This window comes from Hippocampus bargibanti, linkage group LG04 (assembly GCF_051943395.1).
Source record: "Hippocampus bargibanti isolate YZ-2025 linkage group LG04, ASM5194339v1, whole genome shotgun sequence".
NCBI classification, from domain to species: Eukaryota; Metazoa; Chordata; class Actinopteri; order Syngnathiformes; family Syngnathidae; genus Hippocampus; species Hippocampus bargibanti.
This window is the reverse complement of record NC_142737.1, coordinates 2,141,003-2,166,673: the sequence shown is the minus strand read 5'-3', so window position 1 is coordinate 2,166,673 and position 25,671 is coordinate 2,141,003. Positions and strand designations below refer to the sequence as shown.

At 40.2% G+C, this 25,671-nt stretch overlaps 1 protein-coding gene across 1 annotated transcript; it reads right to left on the bottom strand.

Annotated features, from left to right (window-relative positions):
• Positions 1 to 1,925: 1,925 nt before the first annotated feature.
• scarb2a (scavenger receptor class B, member 2a) lies at positions 1,926 to 25,671 on the bottom strand. The gene is made up of 13 exons (XM_088993496.1): positions 25,246 to 25,671; positions 14,954 to 15,111; positions 14,723 to 14,870; positions 13,960 to 14,154; positions 12,251 to 12,342; positions 10,327 to 10,446; positions 9,110 to 9,288; positions 7,273 to 7,391; positions 7,105 to 7,178; positions 6,971 to 7,022; positions 6,732 to 6,884; positions 5,117 to 5,164; positions 1,926 to 3,739 (listed from the first exon to the last, which is right to left on the bottom strand). Exons 1-13 carry the CDS (start codon positions 25,366 to 25,368, stop codon positions 3,608 to 3,610), a joined length of 1,593 nt encoding a protein of 530 aa, XP_088849622.1. The 5' UTR covers positions 25,369 to 25,671; the 3' UTR covers positions 1,926 to 3,607.

Below are 25,671 nucleotides of genomic sequence, written 5' to 3'. Positions count from 1 at the left end.
TCTATCCCGAAAAGTAGTGCATATGCCACGGTTTAATTTTCATAAATTTAACGTTCGTAACCCAAAAAGTTCGTAAGGCAACGTGTTCGTAAACCGAGGTCCCACTGTATGCGCTAAATGATAAGCAGCAAGACCACTTTGTACTTGAAAGCAAGCTTTATTTTCTTGTAAATACACTAGAAATGTTTTACAAAAGCACAGTAAGAAAGGTGTGCGCAGTGGAAATTATCAAAACTAAAAAGAATTAGTACTTAGAATTTTTTTTTTGCACCTCTAATGACAAGGGGGGGATTGTCAAAAAAACAACCGTACAACCAGTGTGATAACGGAAAAAAAAGGGGGTGAAAAAGGGGGTGCAAACTGAAATGTGTCAGGACCCCCGTTTATGGCACAACTGCTGAAAAGTGAGGATAAAAAGATGGGGGGGTTGGAAGGGGAGGGGGCGTCATTCATCTTATTGGGCACATTAAGACAATCAGCCTGGCCATTCAAAAGCCTTCCAGTTTGACAATGTTAGCATGCTGAGTTAGCATTAGCTAACTTTTTTGTTGTTGTTGTCATTTTCTTCTTTCAACTTAAAACGGAACTTGGACCCAAATCCGACTTGACAAAATTCACAACTTAAACACATACAAGTCACATACAATGGAAAAAAAACAAACACCGTGTTATTTAAAAAAAAAAAAAAATCATTTGTACATGAGTCAATATTGCTTTTATGTTACATCATCATCATCATCATAATAAAAATGATAATTATGATAATACTGAGATTCCACGCCAATGTATTCCTCATTTTTTTTTTTTGGCCTTGATGTCAAGGAGGCACAGCAGCAAATACAGTGGCACGAGTTGGGGGGGGGGGGGGGGCTTTTAGGAGGGGTACGCTAGGCGGTATCGGTTTTGTGGCACAGAGGAGCTCAAATTGTCTTTGGTCACGTGTGTTGGGCGGAAAACGGTTTCTCCTAAAAGGGACATTTGCCACGCGAAAAGGTCCCTCAAATGCATAAAATGTGGGGAATGAGTTGAGATGATGGCGAATGGCGTTCAAATATGCATAAGTGTGACACGTATTTTGACACGGGCGCTCTCTTGTGAAATGCGCTACGTTTCAAACGGTTCATTTAGCCGACATATCCTGATTCCTAATGAGATGAGATGGGGTTTTTTTTGTAGCTTGGCTGCGGTGGAAACAAAATACATATGACCCACAACGGTGCAAAATGAACTGGTTCATTGGACCACTGAACAGTGGTCCACAGAAATTATATATACACACACATACACATATATATATATATATATATATATATATATATATATATATATATATATATATATATATATATATATATATATATATATATATATATATATATACACACACACACACACACACACACACATATACACACGTATATATATATATATATATATATATATATATACATACATACACATATGCATGTACACACATACACATGTACATATATATATATATATATATATATATATACACACATATATATATATATATACATATACATACATATATACACATATGCATGCATGTACACACACACATATATGCATGTACACACACACACACATACACATATATATATATATATATATATATATATATATATATATATATACATACTCACACATACAAATGTACATATATATATATATATATATTCACACATACACATGTACAAATATATACACATATACAAATGTATATATACACATACACATGTAAATATATATACATATATGTATACATATATATCTTAAAAGTTTGGCTCGGTACAGTGCATTTTGTGATTCAGTGGGAAAATGAAATCAATCATCTCATTCTTTTGAACCGTTTTGTCGGATTTGGCAGACATTTCAAACCAGTTGGAACTTGAAGAAAAAACAAAGTTTCATCTTTTTTTTTTCCTTGTTGGCTTTTAGGCTCACAAAAAAACAAAGCATCGACTTGATTGAACATGAGGTTAACACACAGGTTAACGGCCTCACACAGAAAAAATACAAATAAAAAAAGGATTTGAAATGTTGTGAACAGAAGGACCACTGACTACACTTGATGTTAAGGAAAAATACAAATAAAAATGTGGGGCACATTTTCAAGGCAAAAAAGTTTTTTGTTTTTTTTTTGTGTGTGGAAATGATAAGACAACGAGTGATTCAAGAGTCTTTTGACTCTTACAAGAAACCAACGCTGGCCCCACCCCCCACCCCCAAGACCCTCGCTTGGCCTCTTTTGTGCTTGAGTAACAGTGTCGACGTGCAAAAAGCATCCTGGCGGCTAAGGCAGAGAAAGCCCTTTTTTTGGTGGTGGTGGTGGGGGGGTCTCCCTTGTAAAGTTCCGCAGGTGATTTTTTTGTTGTTCCCTATCGGAAAAAAAAAACAAAATAAAAACAAAAGAAACAGAGGAAATGTTAATTAGTGTTACGATAAAGATGGAGGGTGGGGGCAAATTGGTTGACAAAGATGGAGGGTGGGGGCAAATTGGCGGGAAGACACTTTAGCAACCGGCTTGTGTGTGAAACAAAAGGGAAAAAAAAAAAAAGACTAAATTGGCTCAGTCGGTCTTTTTTTTGTTTGTTTTTTTTAACCGAATACAGTATTTTTTGTTAATACTACACTACAAGGTGGCCATTTTGAAATGACAACCATTTTAAAATGACAATCACTTTGAAATGACAGCCATTTTAAATTTTAAAATGACAACCATTTTGAAGTGGCAGCCATTTTAAAATAACAGCCATTTTAAAATGCCAAGCATTTTAAAATGCCAAGCATTTTAAAATGGCAACCATGTTGAAATGACGTCCATTTTGAAATGACGTCCATTTTGAAATGGCAGCCATGTTGAAATGGCAGCCATGTTGAAATGACATCCATGTTGAAATGACATCCATGTTGAAATGACGTCCATGTTGAAATGACGTCCATGTTGAAATGACGTCCATGTTGAAATGACGTCCATGTTGAAATGACGTCCATTTTGAAATGACAGCCATTTTGAAATGATAACCATGTTGAAATGACGTCCATTTTGAAAAGACATCCATTTTGAAAAGACATCCATTTTGAAAAGACATCCATTTTGAAAAGACGTCCATTTTGGAATGACGACCATGTTGAAATGCCGTGCATTTTAAAATGACAACCATTTTGAAATGACGTCCATTTGAAAATGACGTCCATTTTGAAATGCTAACCATTTTGAAATGCTAACCATTTTGAAATGACAACCATTTTGGAATGACAACCATTTTGACCAAGGGAAGGAGGTTTGGGGGGGGGGGGGGGCAACACCTGGTTAAGTCCTTCATGTGTAGAGTCCCCCAGGAGAGTAAAAGAAAATCTCTCCTGGTTGTTCGGTGATGCAGGGGGGGGGGGGGGGGGCGAGGCTGGATTAGATAGTCCCAAAATGGCTCAGGGAGAGTTCCCAATACAGGCAAAAGTGACCCCGCCCCCAGCTACCCGCTTCACAGCCCCTTCCTGAGCTCCTGAGTGGTTGAAAGAGTCAGGGGGGGGGGGTAAATGGGGTAGTTGGGGGGGGGGGGGGGGGGTGGTTGTTGATCACAGATCAACACTTCTGGGCCTCCACTGGAGACATGGCGATGTAAGAGCCGTTCTTCATCGGCTGGGGGGCGGGAGCCTCGGGGGACTCGTCCGTCTTGTCGCTGACCTGCGTGTACGCAGTATCGTCTTTGGCCGTCTGCCAAAGGGGGTCAGGGGGGTGTAAGTAAAAAAAAAAAAGGAGATTAGTGTCCGAATATAATGAGATTCTATTTTCGACAGAGTTGCGAAAGACAACGGCGAGTTGACAAAAGTGGATTAACTCATTCACTGCCATTCCCAAAATGTATTCGGGAATTGAAAAGCATGACTTGAAGCGGCATTCCCGAATTTGTTCGGGTTTTGGTGTCCATTCAATTGAGTGTCAATTGCGTGTCCAATTATTTTCCTTCAAAATAAAATATAAATGGAGTGAAATTGACAAGAGTGCCAGGATCAAAAACTGGTCAAGCTATTTTTATTGTTCTGCGCTTTTATCCGTAGGCTTTTTTTTTGCGCTCTTTAAGGCATTTACACCCTAGATCCTACGATACTATATGATGTTTAAAGGACAACCGACAGCTCCGGACAAGTTGTGTCCATAATTTGTAAAATGGCTTCAAATGACTTCTACTGAGCGTATTTTACAAAGATTCCACCGCATATAGCTATAGATTATGTTTTAAGACTCACACTGAATATTCCGGAAGTCTTGTTTTTGAGTTGGTGATGAGTCCGCACGTGACGTCCTGACCGAGAAAGTGATTTTGTGGTACTTTGTTTGGTCTGAAAACATCGTGTTGATCCGTGTTGATGGCGAAATTAGAAGGAAAACACATAAATAACACAATGGTGAATGGTTGTGTGTTGCACCAAGACTACTATTTGATATTCGCTGATACAAATTCCCAGCAGACAAATCAGCCCATTTCCAACGGAGCTTGGGCGCCATCTTGTGCATTTTCTGGGACGCTACATTGCTGTCATTGACGGCTCCAATTGATATGGGAGGACTCCTTTAATGGATTCCAAACATTTATACTTTCCTCTTCAGAACTATTTGAATCATATTCATAACTGGATGAGTAACAAGAAAGCATCTTCTCTGAATCTGAAGCCATTGTTTTGATTCTCAAGCAAGGCAAAGACGTCTTGGCGTGACATCATGAACAAGGGGGCGGGACCTTCTGAAACTGGCCACTTCCGGTTTCAAATAGTAGTTTTTAGACACTAAGTCATTTTTATTGGTGTTCTGCATTTGACTAAACATTTGGGTATTTTAGATGCTATAAAACATTTGTCGGTTGTCCTTTAAGGTATCGGCTTGTACCGTATCACTATTTGAGGAAATACGGTAAATGTGGATCACTTGGGACAAAAGCAACGGCGGCATAAAATCACCAAACGAAAAAAAAAGGCAGATGTATGACATCAGCAAACAATTCGGGGCCAAAACGGGAATGAAATGATACTCGAGCGAATCAACAAATTGGACAAAAAACACACAAGCAAACTGAAATGGTAAAAAAGGACTTACAGCAAAAGAATGAAAAGCTTCAGTAAAATCAATGCGTTTGACTTCGTTCTAAAACAGAAAAAAGGGGAGGGGGGTTACAAAAAATATAAAAACAGGGTTAATACAACAACAAAAATGCTTCACATGGCAATTATAAGCGTCGTCGACAGTTTCCGCTATGCTAAGCTAGCGAAAAAGCATTGGAGCACAAGTTGTTCTCGTTAGCTTAGCTGATTTTAAAGCGCTATATCAATCAATATGTATTGTATTAGCTTTCAAACGACGACAAACGCGCACATTAAAAATGCAACTTTTAATCTCAGCCGATGTCGCTAAAGCTAGCCGTTCAGACGCTAGGCTAATCGGTAACGTTAGCAAGGCTGTCAAAGTCAATTATAGTGACAGTTTCCTTTCGGGGTAGGGGGGGGGTGTTACAAATTTGGGGAAAGCATAGAATGTTTAATCTCCACAAATTACGTTTAGAACAGACAACAAATTAACGAATAAGTAGTTTCCAGATTTTAAATAAAAAATGTTGACTGTTATTGTGGTTTACATATGACAATTTGAAATTTTGGGTTGGACATCATGGACTTTGCTTTTGTGGGCCGAATAAAATGATGAGGCGGGCCCAATTTGGCCCACGGGCCTTGCTTTTGACACCTCTACTATACATGCTTTTTTTGGTGCCAAAAATGCCTTATTATACATGGTCAGGTTTTTTTCGTGTCAAAAATTGGAATTTCACAAGTTTAATTTGCTTTCGCGGGCCGAATAAAATAATGTGGCGGGCCAAATTTGGCCCGCGGGCCTTGACTTTGACACCATACTATATATTCTTGTTTTTTGTGTCAAAAACGGCTTATTATATGTAAATGGTCATTTTTTTCATGTCAGAAATTAGAATTTCACAAGTTTGATTTGCTTTCGCGGGCCGAATAAAATGATGCGGCGGGCCAAATTTGGCCCGTGGGCCTTGACTTTGACACCTGTTCTATACATGCTTTTTTTTGGTGCCAAAAATGCCTTATTATACATGGTCCGGTTTTTTTCATGTCAAAAATTGGAATTTCACAAGTTTAATTTGCTTTCGCGGGCCGAATAAAATGATGTGGCGGGACAAATTTGGCCCGCAGGCCTTGACTTTGACACCTGTACTATACATTCTTGTTTTTTGTGTCAAAAACGCCTTATTATATATAAATGGTCATTTTTTCATGTCAGAAATTAGAATTTCACAAGTTTGATTTGCTTTCGCGGGCCGAATAAAATGATGTGGTGGGCCAAATTTGGCCCGCGGTCCTTGACTTTGACACCTGTTCTATACATGCTTTTTTTGGTGCCAAAAATGCCTTATTATAGATGGTCGGGTTTTTTTCATGTCAAAAATTGAAATTTCACAAGTTTAATTTGCTTTCGCGGGCCGAATAAAATGATGTGACGGGACAAATTTGGCCCGCGGGCCTTGACTTTGACACCTGTACTATACATGCTTGTTTTTGTGCCATAAATGCCTTATAATACATTGTTAGGGTTTTTTATGTCAAAAAATAGAATTTGGCCCGGGTGCTTTGACCGGGTCATTCTTTCTCTGGTGTTAAACCTCAGGGAGGCGGGGTCTAAGGGGGGGTCGTACCTTCTTCTGGCGGTTTCGGCAGAACAGGACCACCAAGACCAGCAGCAGGATGAGACCCATGCCCACGATAAGCAAGGGGAAGTTGGACACCAGGGTAACGATTAGCAGCAGTGTCCTCATCTGGGAGGCAGAGTCGTCGTCGACCGTGGCCGTCTATCAAGGAGGAAGCGGGGTGGGGGGTTTACGGATGTTGCGTTTCAAATTGAACAATGGCGGTTTCTGCCGGGGTCGGTTCTCACCTCATTGACGTACATGATGGGGAAAATGGTCTCATTGAGGAATTTGGTGTCACTGCGAGACAAGGAGGGGTGAGAAAATTAAGATGGGGAAAAGGGGGGAGGGGGGAGGTCTGGGTCCACAAATTGGAACTTACGGGAAACCGGTCACTCTCTTCAGGATAACATTGAGCTGAGCGCGCTTGCATGCCCGAATGGGGACACCGGTGGTCTGCAAAAGACATTTTTTTTTGCAAGATTTAAAACAGAAATGATGCGTTTAGGTGCTATGGGAATTTGGAAAATTTTTGGAATTTGACGCATACAGGCTGAAGGTCCAGGTAGGTCTCGTGCTCCTCTTTGTTGGGATTGAGGCCTTCGATGGCGTTGATGTATTTTGGGTCGGCTTGGTAGAAATGCGGGAAAGACACCACGATGGGGGCACCTTGAACGGCGGGTGGGGGGGGTTGGTAGAAAAATAACACAATCAAGTAAATGGCCACTCCTAAACGTCACCACAAGGTCGATAAGGAACGTGAGATAAAGACTATGTTGGTGTCGCTAGAATTGATGTAGAGCTAAAGATAGCGCTAGCGCGTGTGTTGTCAATGACGTGTTGACGCAGCCAACGCAAACATTCAGAGTCCACCGGTGGAAACGCAGATTTTTTTTTTTTTTAAGATTGGAAAATAAACTTTACATTAAAAAATCTTTTGACGCTACAAACGCACTCAAAAAAAATGCATCAGCGCACCCCCCCCAAAAAAAAAATCAAAATAAATGAATACAATACCCACAAATGGAGAACAATGGAAAGCATCGTTTGCTCCTGGGTCAGGTGACCAAAACAAAGCAGAATGATACCCCATAATAATGCAGACCTCATCGAATTAGACAAATGTTGTCATACACAACTAGCCTAAAAAAAAAAACAGCATTTCATTAAAATAAATTGATAAACCAAAAAATAAAGACACCAATAAATAAATAAACACATGACCAAATAACTAACTAATGCTGTCACAACTAGCCTAAAAAACACACTTTGTCTGGGAACCAATTAAGTTCATACGCATTGTATTTTATCGAAAGGTCTAATCTGGGCATCACAAGTGCCTGATAAGAAGGCTGAATGGTTAGAGGAATGCAAACAACAGAGTCCAGAGGTGAGCGTGCGTACGGAGTGGACGTCCAGGGTGCTCCTCATGTTTCTTATCGCGAGCAATCCCCGGCTAAACTCAACTCAAATACTCCACAATCATTACAACACACATGAGGTCGCTAACGTTAATCATTTAACCGGATCGAAACAAAAAAATAATAATAAATCAAGCAGGGAATAGCAGATTGCGCTATCTGAGGCGATCATATCAGGCTAGCGCTAACTAAAGTTGCCAGTCCCAAGTTCATTCATTTTTTGTAGCCAAAACCAAACGAAACACTTTTTAGTTTTAGAAGAACCAAACAGGAAACAGATCCGAACAGCTAGGTGGGCTAATTTCAATCCAAACGCGGCTAACTCGCTTCCCGTTCACGTTGAGCGCCAATGTCAACAACTGTGGATAAATCAACACCCGCGTTTCCAGCTAATAATTGACAACAAAAGGTATATTTGCAACGATGATTGACCCACGCTGACATTCACGCCTTTACGTTTGTTTTTTTATGGATAAAATTTGAAAAAAAAAAACCTCCAAAATGTCTTTGGCTTTTCTGTGGGTGTCACCGGTGATTTTTTTTTAATGATAATAATAATAATACATTTCATTTATAAGCGCCTTTCAAAACTCTCGAGGTCACAGGATAAGTTTTTCTGTGGGTGAGCAGCGGCAGCCACACGCGCCAGCGTTCACTCAACTCGGAAGTAACTCAAATAGATAAAAAGCTAGCCAGATAGCTAATAGATAGCTACTGATAGCTATTAGATAGCTACTGATAGCTATTAGATAGCTAGCCAGATAGCTAATAAAGAGCTAGCCAGGCAGCTAGACAACTAATAGATAGCTATCAGATAGCCATTAGATAACAAGCCAAATAGCCAATAGATAGCAAGCCAGCCAGCTAATAGATAGCTCGGTAGCTAGCTCGATAACTTCAAGTGTGAGTTCATGACCGAAACGTGAGTACAACTAGTTGTACTTTTGTATCTTTAGTTGCTCTTACCTTGTCGACACACGCTGACTTTGAGCACGCCGGTGCCCAGGCAGTCTCCGGCAGGCACGCAGAAGCCCTCGTTGGCCGGGTTGTCCACGGGGCTCATGAGGACGTCTTCGGGTGGCGCGAAACGGTACGCCTGGATGCCTTTCACCTCCACGTCCTTCACATAGGCAAGATGGATGGACCTGCGACAAACGAGCGGCGCCATCACTTTTGGGCTCATGTCCAAAATGGCCGACTGGACCCTCCGCACCCTGCCCACCACCTTTTCCAGTTACTCGCCCTCAGGCAGGCGCTACCGATCCATATACGGTGATACCTCGGCTTACGAACGCTTTGGCTCACGAACATTAAAATTCAAGAATATAACCTTGGCATACGAACTAGTTTTCGGCGGACGAACCAAATCACACGGCGCCACATTGGTCGGCAGACTCTTTATTGGCGGATGAACACCAAACCACATGGTCGAGCAGCGCCACGGTGGCTGGCGGACTAGTTTTCCACACCTTCTGTCTTTGAGTGCAGATGTGGTTTGTTATCGAGTGGAGTACTTTTACTATTATGGGACCGAAAAAGACCCCACCACAGGCGAGTGTTAAGCCGAAGAGGACACAAAAGAGATCATCGAAAAACATGAACAAGGTGTGCGTTTGTGTGATTTAGGTTCCCAGTACCAGTATGCTAAGTCGACCATTGCTACGTGTGGCTAAGGATGTTTCTGTGTTGTCTAAGCAATGGTCTCGGGCAATAGAAGAGGTTGAAAAACTTCTGTTGATTTGGATTAATGAAAAGCAGCTAGCACGGACGACGGACAGGACAGTCCTTATGGAAGGTGACTCTCCTTCCAAACAGTCGCTCCTACCTCCTCCCACTCCATCTCATCAAGCCATCAACGACAATCACAAAGGTAAATAAAACGACTTTATTATACAGTAGTTTATTTCTTTAATTACAATACAATAGCACATTTATTATACATAAAATAAGGTATACTTTGTGTAGTTGTAAGGCTTATTTAGTAGAAAATTAGGTCTTATGGGGACCCGGGAACGGATTATTCTCATTTTTAATGGTTCCTTATGGGGAATAAATGTTCGGCAGACGAACTTTGTGCCTTACACACACTTTCTGGTAACCAATTATGTTCGTAAGCTGAGGTATCACTGCACATTTGTATTTTGGTTCTTAGACAGTCAACGAGGACAAAGACACTCGCATACCTGCAGAGATCGGCGGCGAAGATGTAGAGCAGCTCGTTCCTGTTGATGAGCGGGTGGAAGACGGCGCCGTCCGTGCCGTTGATCATGTTGCTCTGGTTGGACGACCAAAATGTCATCTCCCTAAACGGCGAGAAAAAAGTCAAAAATGGACGTGTACGTTTTGATTGGACAATTAAAAAATTTCAGTGGCGTTTTACTTTGAAGGTGTGTTTTTTTTTTAAGGAAAGCAAGGGTCACCATTAACCATTAAAGCGAATGAGTGAAAGCGCTGTTAGCATGGTTGTAAAAATAATTATTTTTAGGAACACCAGCTAATGTTGACTTTCGAAGTTATCAGCCAATCACATTTTCCCCACCTCCCCCCCCTTTTTTTAACTCATTCACTGCCAGACGATGTGCAAAAATGTGTCGAGTCCAGTGCCAGGGTTTTTGTCATTGTCACTGGAATTTTAGGAGCCACAGAATATTTAGTTTTAGGACAATGTAAATAGTTTATTTCTTTAATCATAATACCATAGCACATTATTACACATAAAATAAGGTATATTTTGTGTAGTTTTAAGGCGTAGAAAATTACGTTTTATTGGGACCTGGGAACGGATTATTCTCATTTTAATGGTTTACCATGGGAAATTATTTTTTGGTATACACACAGGTATTTGCGCTCTACGTCATATTTTCAATTCCCAAATACATTCGGGAATGGCAGTGAATGAGTTAAAACACACAATTGAGTGTTTGTGGCACAATGAGCTGCGCTTTTACAAACTAATTTGTCGTCAAAGCGCCTTTCAAGCTTTGGTAAAATGTCACAAGTGGAAAAAATATTCCCCCGTTTATCGTTTTGGCGCATTTTCAAATGGAGCGACCTGGATATTTTCGCAAAGTACAAAAGTCACATTGGATCGCCAAACAGCCATTTTGCAATCATGCTCCACTTTAAATAAAAAAAAATAAAAAAAATCAAGGGAGCAAAGGCTTTTCCTTATTTTGGTTGCGCAAGTGAGCAAGTACAGTGATACCTTGGCTTACAAACTTAATTGGTTCCCCGGCAGAGTGTGTGAGGCGAAAAGTGTGTATCCCAAAAATTAATTTCCCATAGGAAAGCATTACAATGAGAATAATCCGTTCCCAGGTCCCCATAAAACATAATTTTCTAATTTTATAAGCCTTAAAACGACACAAAATATACCTTATTTTATGTATAACAAATGTGCTGTGGTATTATAATTAAATAAACTGTACTGTATAATAAAGTGGTTTTATTTACCTTTGTGATGGTTGTTGATGGCTTGATGGAATGGATAGCTTGGGATTGTACATCTTGGAAGTTGTGATATTGCAAGCAGACACACTAGAAACTTCATTAATAGCTGGTTTTCTTGCTTGTCTTTTCATTTCAAATTGAACTGATGGCTAGTGTGGGTTATTTGTGGAGCCTGGTCAATGGGAATTTTAACCTTGCAGTCTACACTCTGCCTTTGAACAACCAAAGTTGAAACGAGTCCAAATTTCACTGTTTTCAATCTCCGTTTTCTCATTCTCTGTCGTCTGCCTGTCTCTTTAATGTTTAAACCACCTCCCCTCAGTGCTGCGTTCTTGACCAATCATGTGGCTTTAACCGACAACTGGGGGCAGGGAATCGAAGACCAAAACAAGCCAGCTGCCATTTTCTTTTAGGAGAACAGGCTCATTCGCAAACGACACATCACTCATTGTGGCGCTCTGTGTGTATCCCGAAAAATAGTTTGTATGCCAAGGTAAAATTTTCATGAATTTAACGTTCGTGAACCGAAAAGTTCGTAAGCCAAAGGGTTCGTAAACCGAGGTATCACTGTACCGATTTTTAACTGAGAGGAAAGAGGGAGGATTTCAATGAACAAAAACAACAAAAAATAATAAACAAAAAATGTTTTTTTGTGACCTGAGTCCGTTCCACGTGTCAATCTTGCCGTAGTCCAAGTAGTCCTGCTCACCGGTGTTGAACACAAATTCCCCTTCGTGGGTTCCGTTTTTCTGCCCAAACACGACAAAACGGGGTTGAGACACAAAACGCATGCTGGGGAGGCACCGAGTCAGAACACATTTTCGTCCAGACGCCTTAATGAGCGACCCGAAGAAATGCCGCTTTGTGGTGTTTTATTTTGGAGGGGGGCTGATGACGACCTTTCCTTGTAGAGCACAATAAGGCTCAATGTGAGCGCAAAGGAACAATTATAATTGGAGGGTTGGGCGGGGGGGTACAACATTTGTCAGTTGATTTTTTTTTGTGGGGGGGGGGGGGGGGGGGGGGGTGAAACATTAAGAATAAACTAGGCGTCACCAAATATTTGAATTAAAGTCTAAAAATTGTTCACATTTTCCAATGATCACTTCTTCAATGTTCCCAGGAAATCACAATGTGCCATTCATAGTGCCAGGCATTTAGTACTCACTCACTCACTCACTCACTCACTCACTCACTCACTCACTCACTAATCTACTGATTCATAAATCTATTCATTAATAATAATAATACATTTCACTTCTAAGTCACCTCACCTCACCTCACTCACTCACTCACTCCCTTTTGATTCACTTATGAATCTATTAATTTTTTAATCTATTACTTTTTTAATCGATTCATTCATGTATTCTTTAATCTATTTGTTGATGTATTCGTCAATCAATTCATTCATTCATTTTTGGGGAAAATGCCCGCAAGCAATTTTGAATTCACATCTTAATCTATTTGTTAATCCATTCATTCATTCATTCATTTTTGGGAAAAATTCCCGCAAGCAACTTTTGATTCACTTATTAATCCATTAATTTTTTTATTCTATATAGATATTCGTTAATCTATTAGTTAATCCATTCATCAATTTATTCATTCATCAATTCATTCATTCATTCTTTTTGGGATAATACCTGCAAGCAATTTAGGATTCACTTCTTAATCTATTAAATTTTTAATCTATTCATTAATCTATTTTTTTATCGATTCGTCAATCCATTCATTCATTCATTTATTTTGTTGGAGGGAAATGCAAGGAAGCAATTTTGGATTCACTTCTTTCTATTAATTTTTAATCTATTCATTAATAAATTTGTTAATTCATTCATTCATTTATTGTTGGGGAAAATGCCCGCAAGCAACGTTTGATTCATTTATTAATCTATTCCTTTTTTAATTCATTAATCTATTCATGAATAGATTAATTTTTAATCTATTCATGAATATATTATTGTTTAATCTATTCATTGATTCATTCCTTTTATCTGTTTGTTAATCCATTCATTTTTGGGGAAAATGCCTGGAAGCAACTTTTGATTCACTTGTGAATCTCTTCATTTTTTTAAAAATCTATTCATTAATATAATCTTTATTATAATCTTTAACCTCTTTGGTAATCCATTCATCAATCCATTCAGTCGTTCATTTATTTCTGAAACGACTCATTGCTAAATTGCTAATCATGCTAATTTGAGGCCATTCCAACCAAAAACAAAGTTCCAACAGTGTCGGCGTCGTGTCAACTTCCCGAGCGAGTCACCCAACGCGGCTGACGGTCTCACTGCATCATTTCCCAATTGGCGCTAACAGGAAGTGAGCAAATGGCGAGCGTAGCGGTACCCTGGATTTTGACGTACCTTCCACATGAGGCCAAAGTACTCGTCCACGTCGGGCTTCATGGAGTGGATCTTGGTGAGGATGGGGTCCTTGAAGCCCCACAGGTACTCGTGCACCGTACGCGTGGTGAACAAGGTCACCCCCAGGCCTTTCATGTACACGGAGATAAGGCTGCGCAGGATGAACGGGTACGAGTTCAGCTCGTTCATTACCACCTTTTGGGAGGGGGCGCAAGTGGGGTGGAGAAAAAAAAAGGGAAAAGATATGTTTTATGGATGTATTTAAAGGACAACCGACGCCTCCGGACAAGTGGCGTCCATAATTTGTATGGACTTTGTAAAATACGCTCAGTCGACGTCATTTGAAGTCATTTTACAAATTATGGACACAACTTGTCTGGAGGCGTCGGTTGTCCTTTAATATTTGTTCACTTTGGTCTTCATGAAAAGAAATACAAAAAAACAATAATAATAATAATAATACATTACATTTCTAAGCGCCTTTCAAAACTCTCAAGGACACTTTACAGTCAGTCACAGGATATTTTTTTTCTGGGGGTGAGCAGCGGCAGCCACACGCGCCAGCCTTCACTCAACCCGGAAGTAACTCAAATAGATAGAAAGCTAGCTAATATATAGCTAATAGCTAGCCAGATAGATAGCTAATATATAGCCAGCTAGAGAGCTAATATATAGCAAATAGATAGCTAGCTAGGTAGCTAGCTCATATATAGCCAGTGAGATTTACAATTTACATTTCCGCGCTAAACGAAAGCGAACTGACCACGAAGGGGATGTTGATGGTCCTGACGACGTCCACTTGGGGGTCTCCCGCCGACTTCTCCCGCACGAACACAAACGTTTTGGGGTTGAGGGCGTACACCTTGGTGCCGTTCTCCAGGAAGGTGACGTTCACCCTGGGTCGGTACTCCCTGTTTGGGGACGCCAGTGCTCAGGCTGTGTGAAAGTGGGGCCCCAGCAGGGGGTCCGATGAGGTGTTCGGACCTTCCTTTACCTGTAGGTGTAAGGTCCGATCTGCTGGACGGATGGCCTGCCGCCCGCCAACACCACATCCGGGTTGGTGACGTTGAAGAAGTAGTATTCCATGTAGACGGGCGGGGGCGGGTTCTTCCACGATTCGAACATCTGACTCTTCTCCGTCAATGTTATTTCCTAAAAACAAAGTCAAGCGGATTACGGCGCGGCCGCCAACAGGCAACATAAAGCTTTGAAAAAGTGGGAGAAAAAAAAATGTTCCACTTCCTGTTCTTGTTGACATGGGATCGACTAACGATTGGTCAGTGACGGGCCCGCGAGGCCTTCTCTGCTGGCCTAAAAATATCTGCATCACAGACTGATTGACTCACTCACTGCCATTCATGAATTTATTGGGAAATTGAAAATATGACGTAGTGCGCCATTCAGACATAGCACTACCGAAGGCCCAACGGTGATACGCACGGATTTCTTGGCCGACTGGTGGCCAATTGAGTCAATTTTTTGGGGGAAAATTTTGGCGCCTCAATGCGCCAACTTTTGGCGAACAAATTGACTCGGATGTGGAGATTGTGAATCTGGCGTGGTGCGTTTTAGGTCAGGTGTTGTGATTTTTTTTTTAGTAACTTCTACTTCCTGTTTCATTGACTCGGTCGGGCACTTTTTGAATCTTGTGTTAGACTCGTCTTGGTTTGATTTCTACTTCCTGTTATTGTTGACCTGGTATCGACTAAAGTTTGGTCAGCGGCAGGCCGTCAGGGCCTTCTCTGCTGGCTTAAAAATATCTGAATCAAAGACTGATTAATTCATGAATTTATTGGGAAATTGAAATTATGACGTAGAGCACAATTCAGAAGTAGCACTACTGAAGGCCCAGGGGTGATATGTACAGTATCGTCTCGAAAGGCAATATTTGCCGTCACCCCAACTTTTATTTTGGTAGTTTCCAAATGCTAACTGTAGTGAGCGTGACGTGATTTCTTGGACGACTGGTCGGGCACTTTTTGAACCCCGTGCTAGTCTCGTTTTGGTTTGATTTCTACTTCCTGTTCTTGTTGACATGGTATCGACTAACGTTTGGTCAATGGCTTCTCTGCTGGCCTAAAAATATCTGAATCACAGACTGATTAACTCATTCACTGCCATTCGTGAATTTATTCAGAAATTGAAAATATGACATAGTGCGCCATTTAGACATAGCACTACTGAAGGCCCAATGGGGATAAGCACGGATTTCTTGGCCGGGTGGAATTGAGTCAATTTTTGGGGGAAAGTTTTGGCGCCTCAATGGGCCAAATTTGGTGAACAAATTGGACTTGAATGTGAACATTGTTAGTCTGGTGTGGTGCGTTTCAGGCCAGGTGTTATGATGTAATTTTTTGGGCGCTTCTACTTCCTGTTTCGTTGACTTGGTCGGGCACTTTTTGAATCCCGTGCTAGTCTAGTTTTGTTTTCATTTACTTCCTACTATTCTACTTCCTGTTATTGTGGGCTTGATAGTACTGCATGCCAAGCAAATTTAAGTGACCAAAGTACTTTTTTTTTTTAAACGCTAGACTCCATTTGATTTCATCGTTTCAGTATGCCTGACAGAAAGTGACCCTTTTATTTTGGTAGGTTTCTACTTCCTTTTTTTTGTGGATCTCGACGGGACTTGCAGCTGTGGTTCATTTTATGGCAACTGATGGGGATGTTTGGTGTTGTTGTTGTGGCTAGTTTCTATTTCCTGTTTTTAATTCATGTTCACCAAGGCTTGATAGCGATTGACAAGCGCTTGTTTCCATGGTTATTGCGGCGCTGCGGGTGATTCTGCTGGTCCTAAATGACACTCAAGAGTCTCTGTACTTTTTCTGGAGGGAACAAAGTTCTTTTGAGGGCACACGATGGAGACTATGTGCGCAAACTGGCAAGTTCCGACAAGAACGTCAACGAGGTGAGTAAGCCTGCGAATGCTGTTCTGGTTGATGTAGTTAGCGCAGGATTATAGCGTCGCCGAGGCGAGTCAAGCCAAGTCGGCCTTTTGTCCCGTTTCGGTCAATGAAAACAAACGAGGGTTTTATCGTCTAAAGTCCAGGTATGCGGACTTTCAAATGTAGCGCAAAAAGCCCGTCATGAGAAGAAAGGAACGTGGATGCAGATGTGGAACTGTCGCGGCTTGGAATTGAAGAGGATTTACGCGGGACAAGATATGTGAGACAATCTATTTTCGGCAGTGGCTGCTACAGCTTCGTTTTTGCTTTTGAAATTTAGCGGGTAGCAGACGTGCACATTCCACCATGACGTCCTTGAACCATTGGTGAAAAGGAGGCTTTGATTCTCTCGTCCATCTCGAACTGCTTCATGCAACAAAGAGGGTGTATAAACTGCTTAATAATGAATGACTGTGTTGTCATATTTGTTATTTAGTTTTTTTGTTGTCGTTTTGACTTCAAGATGGCGCAGCGAGAGTGGCTGCCTTTACAGCAGCGCCTGTATTTTGTTTTTCTACTTCTTCCTTTCATCACTTTGCTGCTGAGATATGTAAATATCTCCACTGCAAGGCTAATAAAGGCTAATTCTAAAGGCTAAGTTTCAAGATGGGGTAGCCGTGAAAAAAAAATCTGCTCACACGCAGTAAAGTTTTTGCAATTGGTTACATCCTTCAACCGATGTATAGAGACCACCAAACAAGTTATTTTTAGCCAGGGGAAGGTAATTGACAACACTTCCTCTGGTTTCCAGTTTGCTGGAGGACCAACATCCGCTCCGAAGTGATTCATGGCGTACATTGTCTCTCACAAGTAGCCGCTGTCAAACCGCAGAGGGCGAGCCGCCGCTTGCCGTCAGTCCGACCTTGACGGATGATTGCGGCGGGCGTGGCTAATTGTTGGGTCGGTGGCGTCCTCGCAACAACACGAGGTTTCCCGTGAAACCGCAGCGGAGCTCAAAGGCAACCAAATATGCAGCCTGGTTTCCTGTTTTGATATGCTAAAGCAGTCAAGTTTGGATAAATAAATAAATAAATAACTGAGTTGATTCTCGAAAGATCAAAAAAAGGAAACTTTCTACTGTCTTGGTTTTTAATGTATTGTTTGTTGTATGAATTGTTTTTGCTCTATCTAAAGCTCTTTGCAGATAGCGGTGTTTGTTTTCAAATGCTCTACAAATAAAGTTGAGTTGTCTAAAAAAAACATAAAAAAAGACATTCCCTTTTTTTTGTTAATGGAACTTTTGCATTTAAAGACCTATGAAGAAACTTATTTTTAAGGAAGACCAAATTATTTCTGTCAAATATATAATATATGCATATAATACACAGGTAACATCCGACTTACGACCGAGTTCCGTTCCGACCAAATGGTCGCAAGTCAAAATGGTCGTAAGTTAAACTTTTGTATTTAAAAACCTATGAAAAAGTCATTTTATTTCTAAGCAAGACCAAATTATTTCTGTCAAATATATAATATATACACATAATATGCAGATAACAACAGACTTGCAACCAAGTTCCGTTCCCACCAAACGGTCGTAAGTCAAAATGGTTGTAAGTCAAACTTTTGTATTTAAAAACCTATGAAAAAAATGCTTTTATTTCTTTCTAAGCAAGACCAAATTATTTCTGTCAAATATATAATACAGTAAAGTCTCGTTATATCGATATCGGATATATCGATAGTCCCGGTTATATCGATACTATTTCTATGCACGCACGGAGAAAATTACATGCAAACAGGGTCGGATATATCGATAGTCCCGGTTATATCGATATTTTTTCCGACTCCCTTGAATATCGATATAACGAGACTTTACTGTATATGCTTCTAACGTACAGGTAAGATCCGACTTACGACCGAGTTCCGTTCCGACCAAACGGCCGTAAGTCAAACTGGTCGTAAGTCGAAATCCATTCAAAATGTTGAATAGAAACTCTGAGGCTAAATGACTCGCAAACTCCCCCTTCCGGTGCCATCACGCAGTCGATTGCTGTGCGAGACTGAGATGCTGGCTGGCTGGCCAAAATTGTCGTACGCGACGCATGCCTGCTAGCTAGAGCGTTGCAGTGTCAGACGTAGAATTAAATTTGTAAAAATAGGGTCTGGAGGTCGTGGTCGTAAGCACTGGTGGTCGCAAGTCGAGCCGGTCGCAAGTCAGATGTTACCTGTATAATACAGTCAAGTCTCGTTATATCGATATCGGATATATCGATAGTCCCGGTTATATCGATATTTTTTCGGACTCCCTTGAATATCGATATAACGAGACTTTACTGTATATGCAATCATTCTATACATCTTTCTACCTCCCACATCAGATTTGCCCCGCCCAATCACCAAATTTAGGATAAAAACTTTCATTTGCATCCATTCCTTTACTCAGTTGTTTAACCCCCCTTGGCCGTTTAAGTCACATGACTTCTCACGAGAAGATTGCGACTCCCCCCCCCAACACAAATATGTCACAAAGTTCTGCTAATGGAGCAAGAGAAAATGAGGAAGTCGCTACGTTTGAAAAAGTCTGACACATTTTTATTTTGCTGAAGGATGATGTCACGCGTTTTAAAAATAACTTCATTCTTTGGTGTGAAAAAAAAAGCTCCGTTGTCATAAGGGCAAAAAATAAGATATACATACAGTGATACCTCGGTCTACGAACGCTTTCGCTAACGAACTTTTCACATTACGAACATTAAATACGCGTGAATATAAGTTTGGCATACGAACTTTGCCACACCAATTTTCTTTGAGTGCACTCAGTGCAGACGTGGTTTGTTATTGAGTGGAGTACTTTTGCTTTTTTAGGACTGAAAAAGACCCCACCACAGGCTAGTATTAAGCCGTAGAGGACACAAAATAAAATGACGGTTGAGCAGAAGAAGGAGATCATCAAAAAACAAGAACGAGGTGTGCGTTTGTGTGATTTAGCGTCCAATTACCAGTATGCTAAGTCGACCATTGCTACGTGTGGCTAATGGTGTTCCTGTGTTGTCCAAGCCAACGGTCTCAGGTAATAGAAGAGGTTGAAAAACTTCCGTTGATTTGGATTAAGAAAAAGCAGCTAGCAGGGGACAGTGTGAGTGAGGGTGTTAGCGCCGAGAAAGAACGGCAACTTCACTCGGATATCATCAAGAGGCAACTACATCAACGACCATCACAAAGGTAAATAAAACGACTTTATTATACAGTACAGTTTATTTCTTTAATTACGATACAATAGCACATTTATTATACATAAAATAAGGTTTATTTTGTGTATTTTAAGGCTTATTTAGAAAAAAAATGTTTTATGGGGACATGGAAACGGATTATTCTCATTTTAATGGTTTCCTATGCGAAATGAATGTTTGGAAGACACACTTTTCATCTTACACACACGTTCTGGGAACCAATTAAGTTAGGAAGCTGAGGTATCACTGGACAGTGATATCTCGGTTTACAAACCCCTTGGCTTACGAACTGTTCGGTTTACGAACGTTAACTTCATGAAAATTTTACCTTGGCATACAAACTATTTTTCGGGAAACACACAGAGCTGCCACAATGAGTGATGTGTCGTTCGCGAATGAACCTGTTCTCCTAAAAGAAAATGGCAGGCGGCTTGTTTTGGTCCTCTATTCCCCGCCCCCAGTCGTCGGTTAAAGCCACGTTATTGGTCAAGAACGCAGCAGTGAGGGAGGAGGAGTTTACAGACAGAGAGAGTGAAGCCATTCTCCAAAAAAAATGGTACAGTAGTCTTGGTACAACACACAACGATTCATCATTGTGTTATTTCTGTGTTTTCCTTCTAATTTCGCCATCAACACGAAGTTTTCAGACCAAACAAAGTACCCAAAATGCATTGTGTGTCACTTTCTCGATCAGGGGGCGTTCCTTTAGTGACGTCACGTACGGACTGGTCAGCAACTCAAAAACAAGACTTCCGGAATATTCAGCGTGAGTCTTAAAATGTAAAATATAGCTCTATGCGGTGGAATCTTTGTAAAATACACTCAGTAGACGTCATTTGAAGTCATTTTACAAATTATGGACACAACTTGTCCGTAGGCGTGGCTTGTCCTTTAAGCCTTCATTCGCTCGGTGTTTGCCGTTTCCTGGTTCAAGCAGAGTAAAAGAAAGAAAGAAACAAAAATCATGCCCTCAGGACTTGAAAAAAGCCAAGAAATTCCTCACATGATTAATGCTTCCTTCCACTCCCTAGAGTACAGATTCTTTAACGTTTTTTGATCCAAGGCCGACAAAACGGTTGCGAAGAAGTCTTGTCGGACATTCTCAAACGAGCCTGCTTGAATGAAGTCTGTGGTATTCAGAAAAACAACAAAAATGGTTTATTCACGCAGTGTGTGTCTTCCAATCATTAATTTCCCATAGGAAACCATTAAAAATGAGAATAATCCGTTTCCAGGTCCGCATAAAACATTTTTTTTCTAAATAAGCCTTAAAACCACACAAAATATACCTTATTTTATGTATAATAAATGTGCTATTGTATCATAATTTAAGAAATAATCTGTACTGTATAATAATAAAATAAAACAATGATACAATCATAAATATCTCATTAAAATGTTATCTTCTCAAAAATGTACAATAGCTCCTTCAACACTGAACAAAGACTACCGCGACTAATACAAAGATAATACAGTGAATGTTATACAGTGATACCTTGGCTTGGGAACTTAATTCGTTCCCAGAGAGTGTGTGTAAGGCGAAAAGTTTGTCAGCCAAACATTTATTTCCCATTAGAAACCATTAAAAATGAGAATAATCCGTTTCCAGGTCCGCATAAAACATTTTTTTTCTAAATAACCCTTAAAACTACACAAAATATACCTTATTTTATGTATAATAAATGTGCTATTGTATCATAATTTAAGAAATAATCTGTACTTTATAATAATAAAATAATACAATGATACAATCATAAATATCTCATTAAAATGTTATCTTCTCAAAAATGTACAATAGCTCCTTCAACACTGAACAAAGACTACCGCGACTAATACAAAGATAATACAGTGAATGTTATACAGTGATACCTTGGCTTGGGAACTTAATTCGTTCCCAGAGAGTGTGTGTAAGGCGAAAAGTTTGTCAGCCAAACATTTATTTCCCATTAGAAACCATTAAAAATTAGAATAATCCGTTCCCAGGTCCCCATAAAACATTTTTTTCGAAAGCCTTACAAGACACAAAATATACCTTATTTTATGTATAATAAATGTGTGTGAAGAAGAAGTAATTAAATAAAAACATTAAAGGTTTATTAACGCGGTCTCAGTGTGTGTCTTCCAAACATTAATTGCCCATAGGAAACCATTAAAAATAAGAATAATCCGTTTCCAGGTCCGCATAAAACAAGCTGGCTTCCTCCCCAAGTAGTCCAGATGAGTTGGCACACACCCCCCCTGCCCCCCCCGAAAAAACACTCCACTGATTCATGTTAGCAAGAGGAATGCCAACTATTCCAAATTGGTCAAAAGCAGCGTTGGGTGTGCCGGGGTGCGATATATAGCATGTCAGCTGATGACCCCCAGATTGAGCTGCTGAATCGCCACTACACTAACCAAAGTCCATCACTGTTGTTTGGTGTTAATGTCCTAAAACATGGGGTGGCGGGGCTAATGGATGAACCTTTTTCCCCTTGCATCATATGCTTCCCCTCTTTTTTTAAAGCATCCATGTTTTATTTCTTAATTATTTTTGAACTCGTGCACATAGCGTGACAATAGTGCTGCATTTATTATTTTATTATATTTATTTCCAATTATTTTTAATTATTAATTTTTTCATTATTTCTATTATTATTATTATTATTATTATTATTGATTCAATGGCATACCTACATTTTCCCCTTATTGTATACTTCTTAGTGTCCATGAAGTGGTGTTAACGAATTAGATGGAATATTAATGGGATAATGAGAGAAATAGTTACAAAGTTAGCTAGTGAGCTAGATAGCAATCTAGCTAGCTAACGAAATAGCGACCTAGCTAGCGAAATAGCAACCGAACTAGCGAAATAGCTAGCAAAATAGCGATTGAGCTAGCAAAATAGCGACCAAACTAGCCAAATGGCAATCTAGCTTGCTAACAGTTAGCTAAATAGTGATTTAGCTAGCTATATAGCGATCTAAAATGGAACTGTATAGTGCCACTTTGCAGTTTTTTTGACGACGATACTAGTGCAGCGTGTTCTACCGGAAACAAATTCCTTGTGTGTTCTACATACTTGGCAATAAAGATGATTCTGATTCTGATCTAGGTTGCTAACAGCTAGTTAAAAAGCAAGCTAGTTCGCTATTTAGCTAGCTGTTAGCTGACTAGTTTGCTATCTAACAGCTCGCTAGCTATAGTGATCGAGCTAGTTAAGTCACTCGTGATTCAGCTAAACATTTTAAATTGAATGCTAGTTCTTTTTTTTTAATTCCCCCTAACGAAAATGAACCTCAGGTCTATTTTTTTAAGCTATTTGATTCTTTTAAAAAATGATTTGCACTCGCACGCATTCACAAATTGCATTAAAATAGCGACTGGATACAATACAATAGCTCTTTATGTTTAGTTAGCAACGGTATTACTGTGTCATCATTTTAAATTGGAGCCAAGCAGCGTAAACTCACAAGACACTCCAACAGCTGGGAATGACAAAGTAGCGTAAAGAGTGGATGATTGCTATTTATGTCACTACACGATTCAGCCTAAATAAACACTTGCAAGACGAGGACGAAACGATAACCAAACTCCACCCACGAAAACCCTTCCTTAATCAGTGATGGTTCCATTTTACAAAAACTTATGGTGGCAATTTGGTTGTGTCCGTGCAAATATTAGAAATTAGAGAGATCAAATTTATGTCACTGTTTGGTCATTATAGTTAAAGGACAACCAACACCATTTTTTGTTTCCTAACTGACTCAGAAAAACGTTTTATAGCATCTAAAATACCCAAAACATGCAGGCTGATATTTTTAGTCAAATGCAAAACACCAATAAAAATGACTTAAAGAACACCATATTTAATAAAGCGTGTTACTTAAAAAAAAGGAAAAATGATTTATGTGCCTAAAATGCCAAATGATCATCCAAATTTCTACTTTCTTTCATTACTTTGCTGCTGTGAAATATAAATATCTCCACTACGAGACAAATAAAGGTACATCGGATTGGATTGGATGTACCTTTATTCCTGTCGCAGTGGAGAAATTGACATTTCACAGAAGCAAAGTGATCAAAGGAAGAGGAAAGGAAAAAAAGAAGTAGAAAACAAAATACAGGAGCTGCTGGAAAGGCAGCCACTCTCACGCCGCCATCTTGAAGTAAAAAACAAAAACAACTAAATAGCAAATAACACGACAACACAAAGACACAGAGAGTCATTCATTCTTCAGCACTTGCTGTACCGTCTTTGTGACATGAAGCAGTTCTAGATTGAAATGAATTATGAAGGCGTCCAGGTCGATTTTTGACCCTGGTCACAAATGATGGCCGAAATGTGATTAGTTGAATGCGTCAATACAAAAAGACACATCGGGAAGCAGCACAATCGGGGAAAAGGAAGCTGGAAGACAATTTGGAATAATTTCATAAGAATTCATGGACAAAATAGACTTGATTTCAATATTACATACTTTCATACCCACTTCAGGGCCTGCAGCGCTCGTCACTTCGGTTGATCACCCACTGATTGATCATCAATTAAAACCACATCAAGACTAAAGAACGCACGCTGTAAATAAAGGTTTTATAAAAAAATGGACAACATTGCTTCGTTTTATATTTTCAAAGATTGAATTTGGCGTGCGTTAAAACAGCAAAAAAATATGCTCTGCACGTAAATGAGAAAGTCGTCACAATCACCGGTAAAAAAAAAAGTCTTTGGGACCTCGTCGCTAAAGTTTGACACCCCCCCCCCCTCTTCTTTGCAGCTAACCTGAAATTGAGACATTTAAAGCTAGGTAACAAACTACTATCCCCGATTTTACACCCCAAAAAGGGTACAAACAGAACCAGAAAACCTCTATTCGTCCCACAATGGGACGAATACAAAGATAAAGAGTTGCAACAAGAACGAGACAGAAATGGAATATAGACATTCTGGATCATTGTGGATATCTTCGAGCGCAACGACTGAAACGTTTTAAGTCGATTTTTGTTGTTTTTTTAAGATAATGAACGTGCATAAACGTGGGAAAAGGTGGAAAGACACGTCTGAGGGAATGTGTCAGTGGGTCATGCTGCATCAGCCAGTCTGAGCCTCAGTGTAATGTAATGCTTACCAGAGGATCATTTTTAGTGGCGTTTGGATGGAGGAAAAAAAAAGGACAAATTCAACTCACCTTTTTCAAGCGGTTATGTATGGTGGTCTGGAAGACTTGAGCCACCAACAGGGCGATCCCCACGATGAGGAGGTGGGCGCACACGATGCCGGTGGCGTAAATGGCACACGATCTCCGGGTCATGGTGACAAAAACGAAAAAAAAAGGGGGGGAAATGTGCTTTTTAAACCTTTTCGATGAGGAGGGGAAAGGACGTCCCTGAAGTGGAGTCCGTTCGATTAGTCTCCGAGTGTCGACTTGACGGGAGGAGCTTTTCTTTCTCCGTCCTCGTCTTTCTTTTCTTCCGACTGTTGCTGTGGTGTGGAAGGCTGCCGGAGGGAAGGTGGCGATTTTGTGACGGGTGAAATGTGTTTATGAAGCCGGTTAATGACGAGGAGGAGCCGATGTGGTGGGCTTCCTGCCCTTCTTGGTTTCCTTCTCTACAGG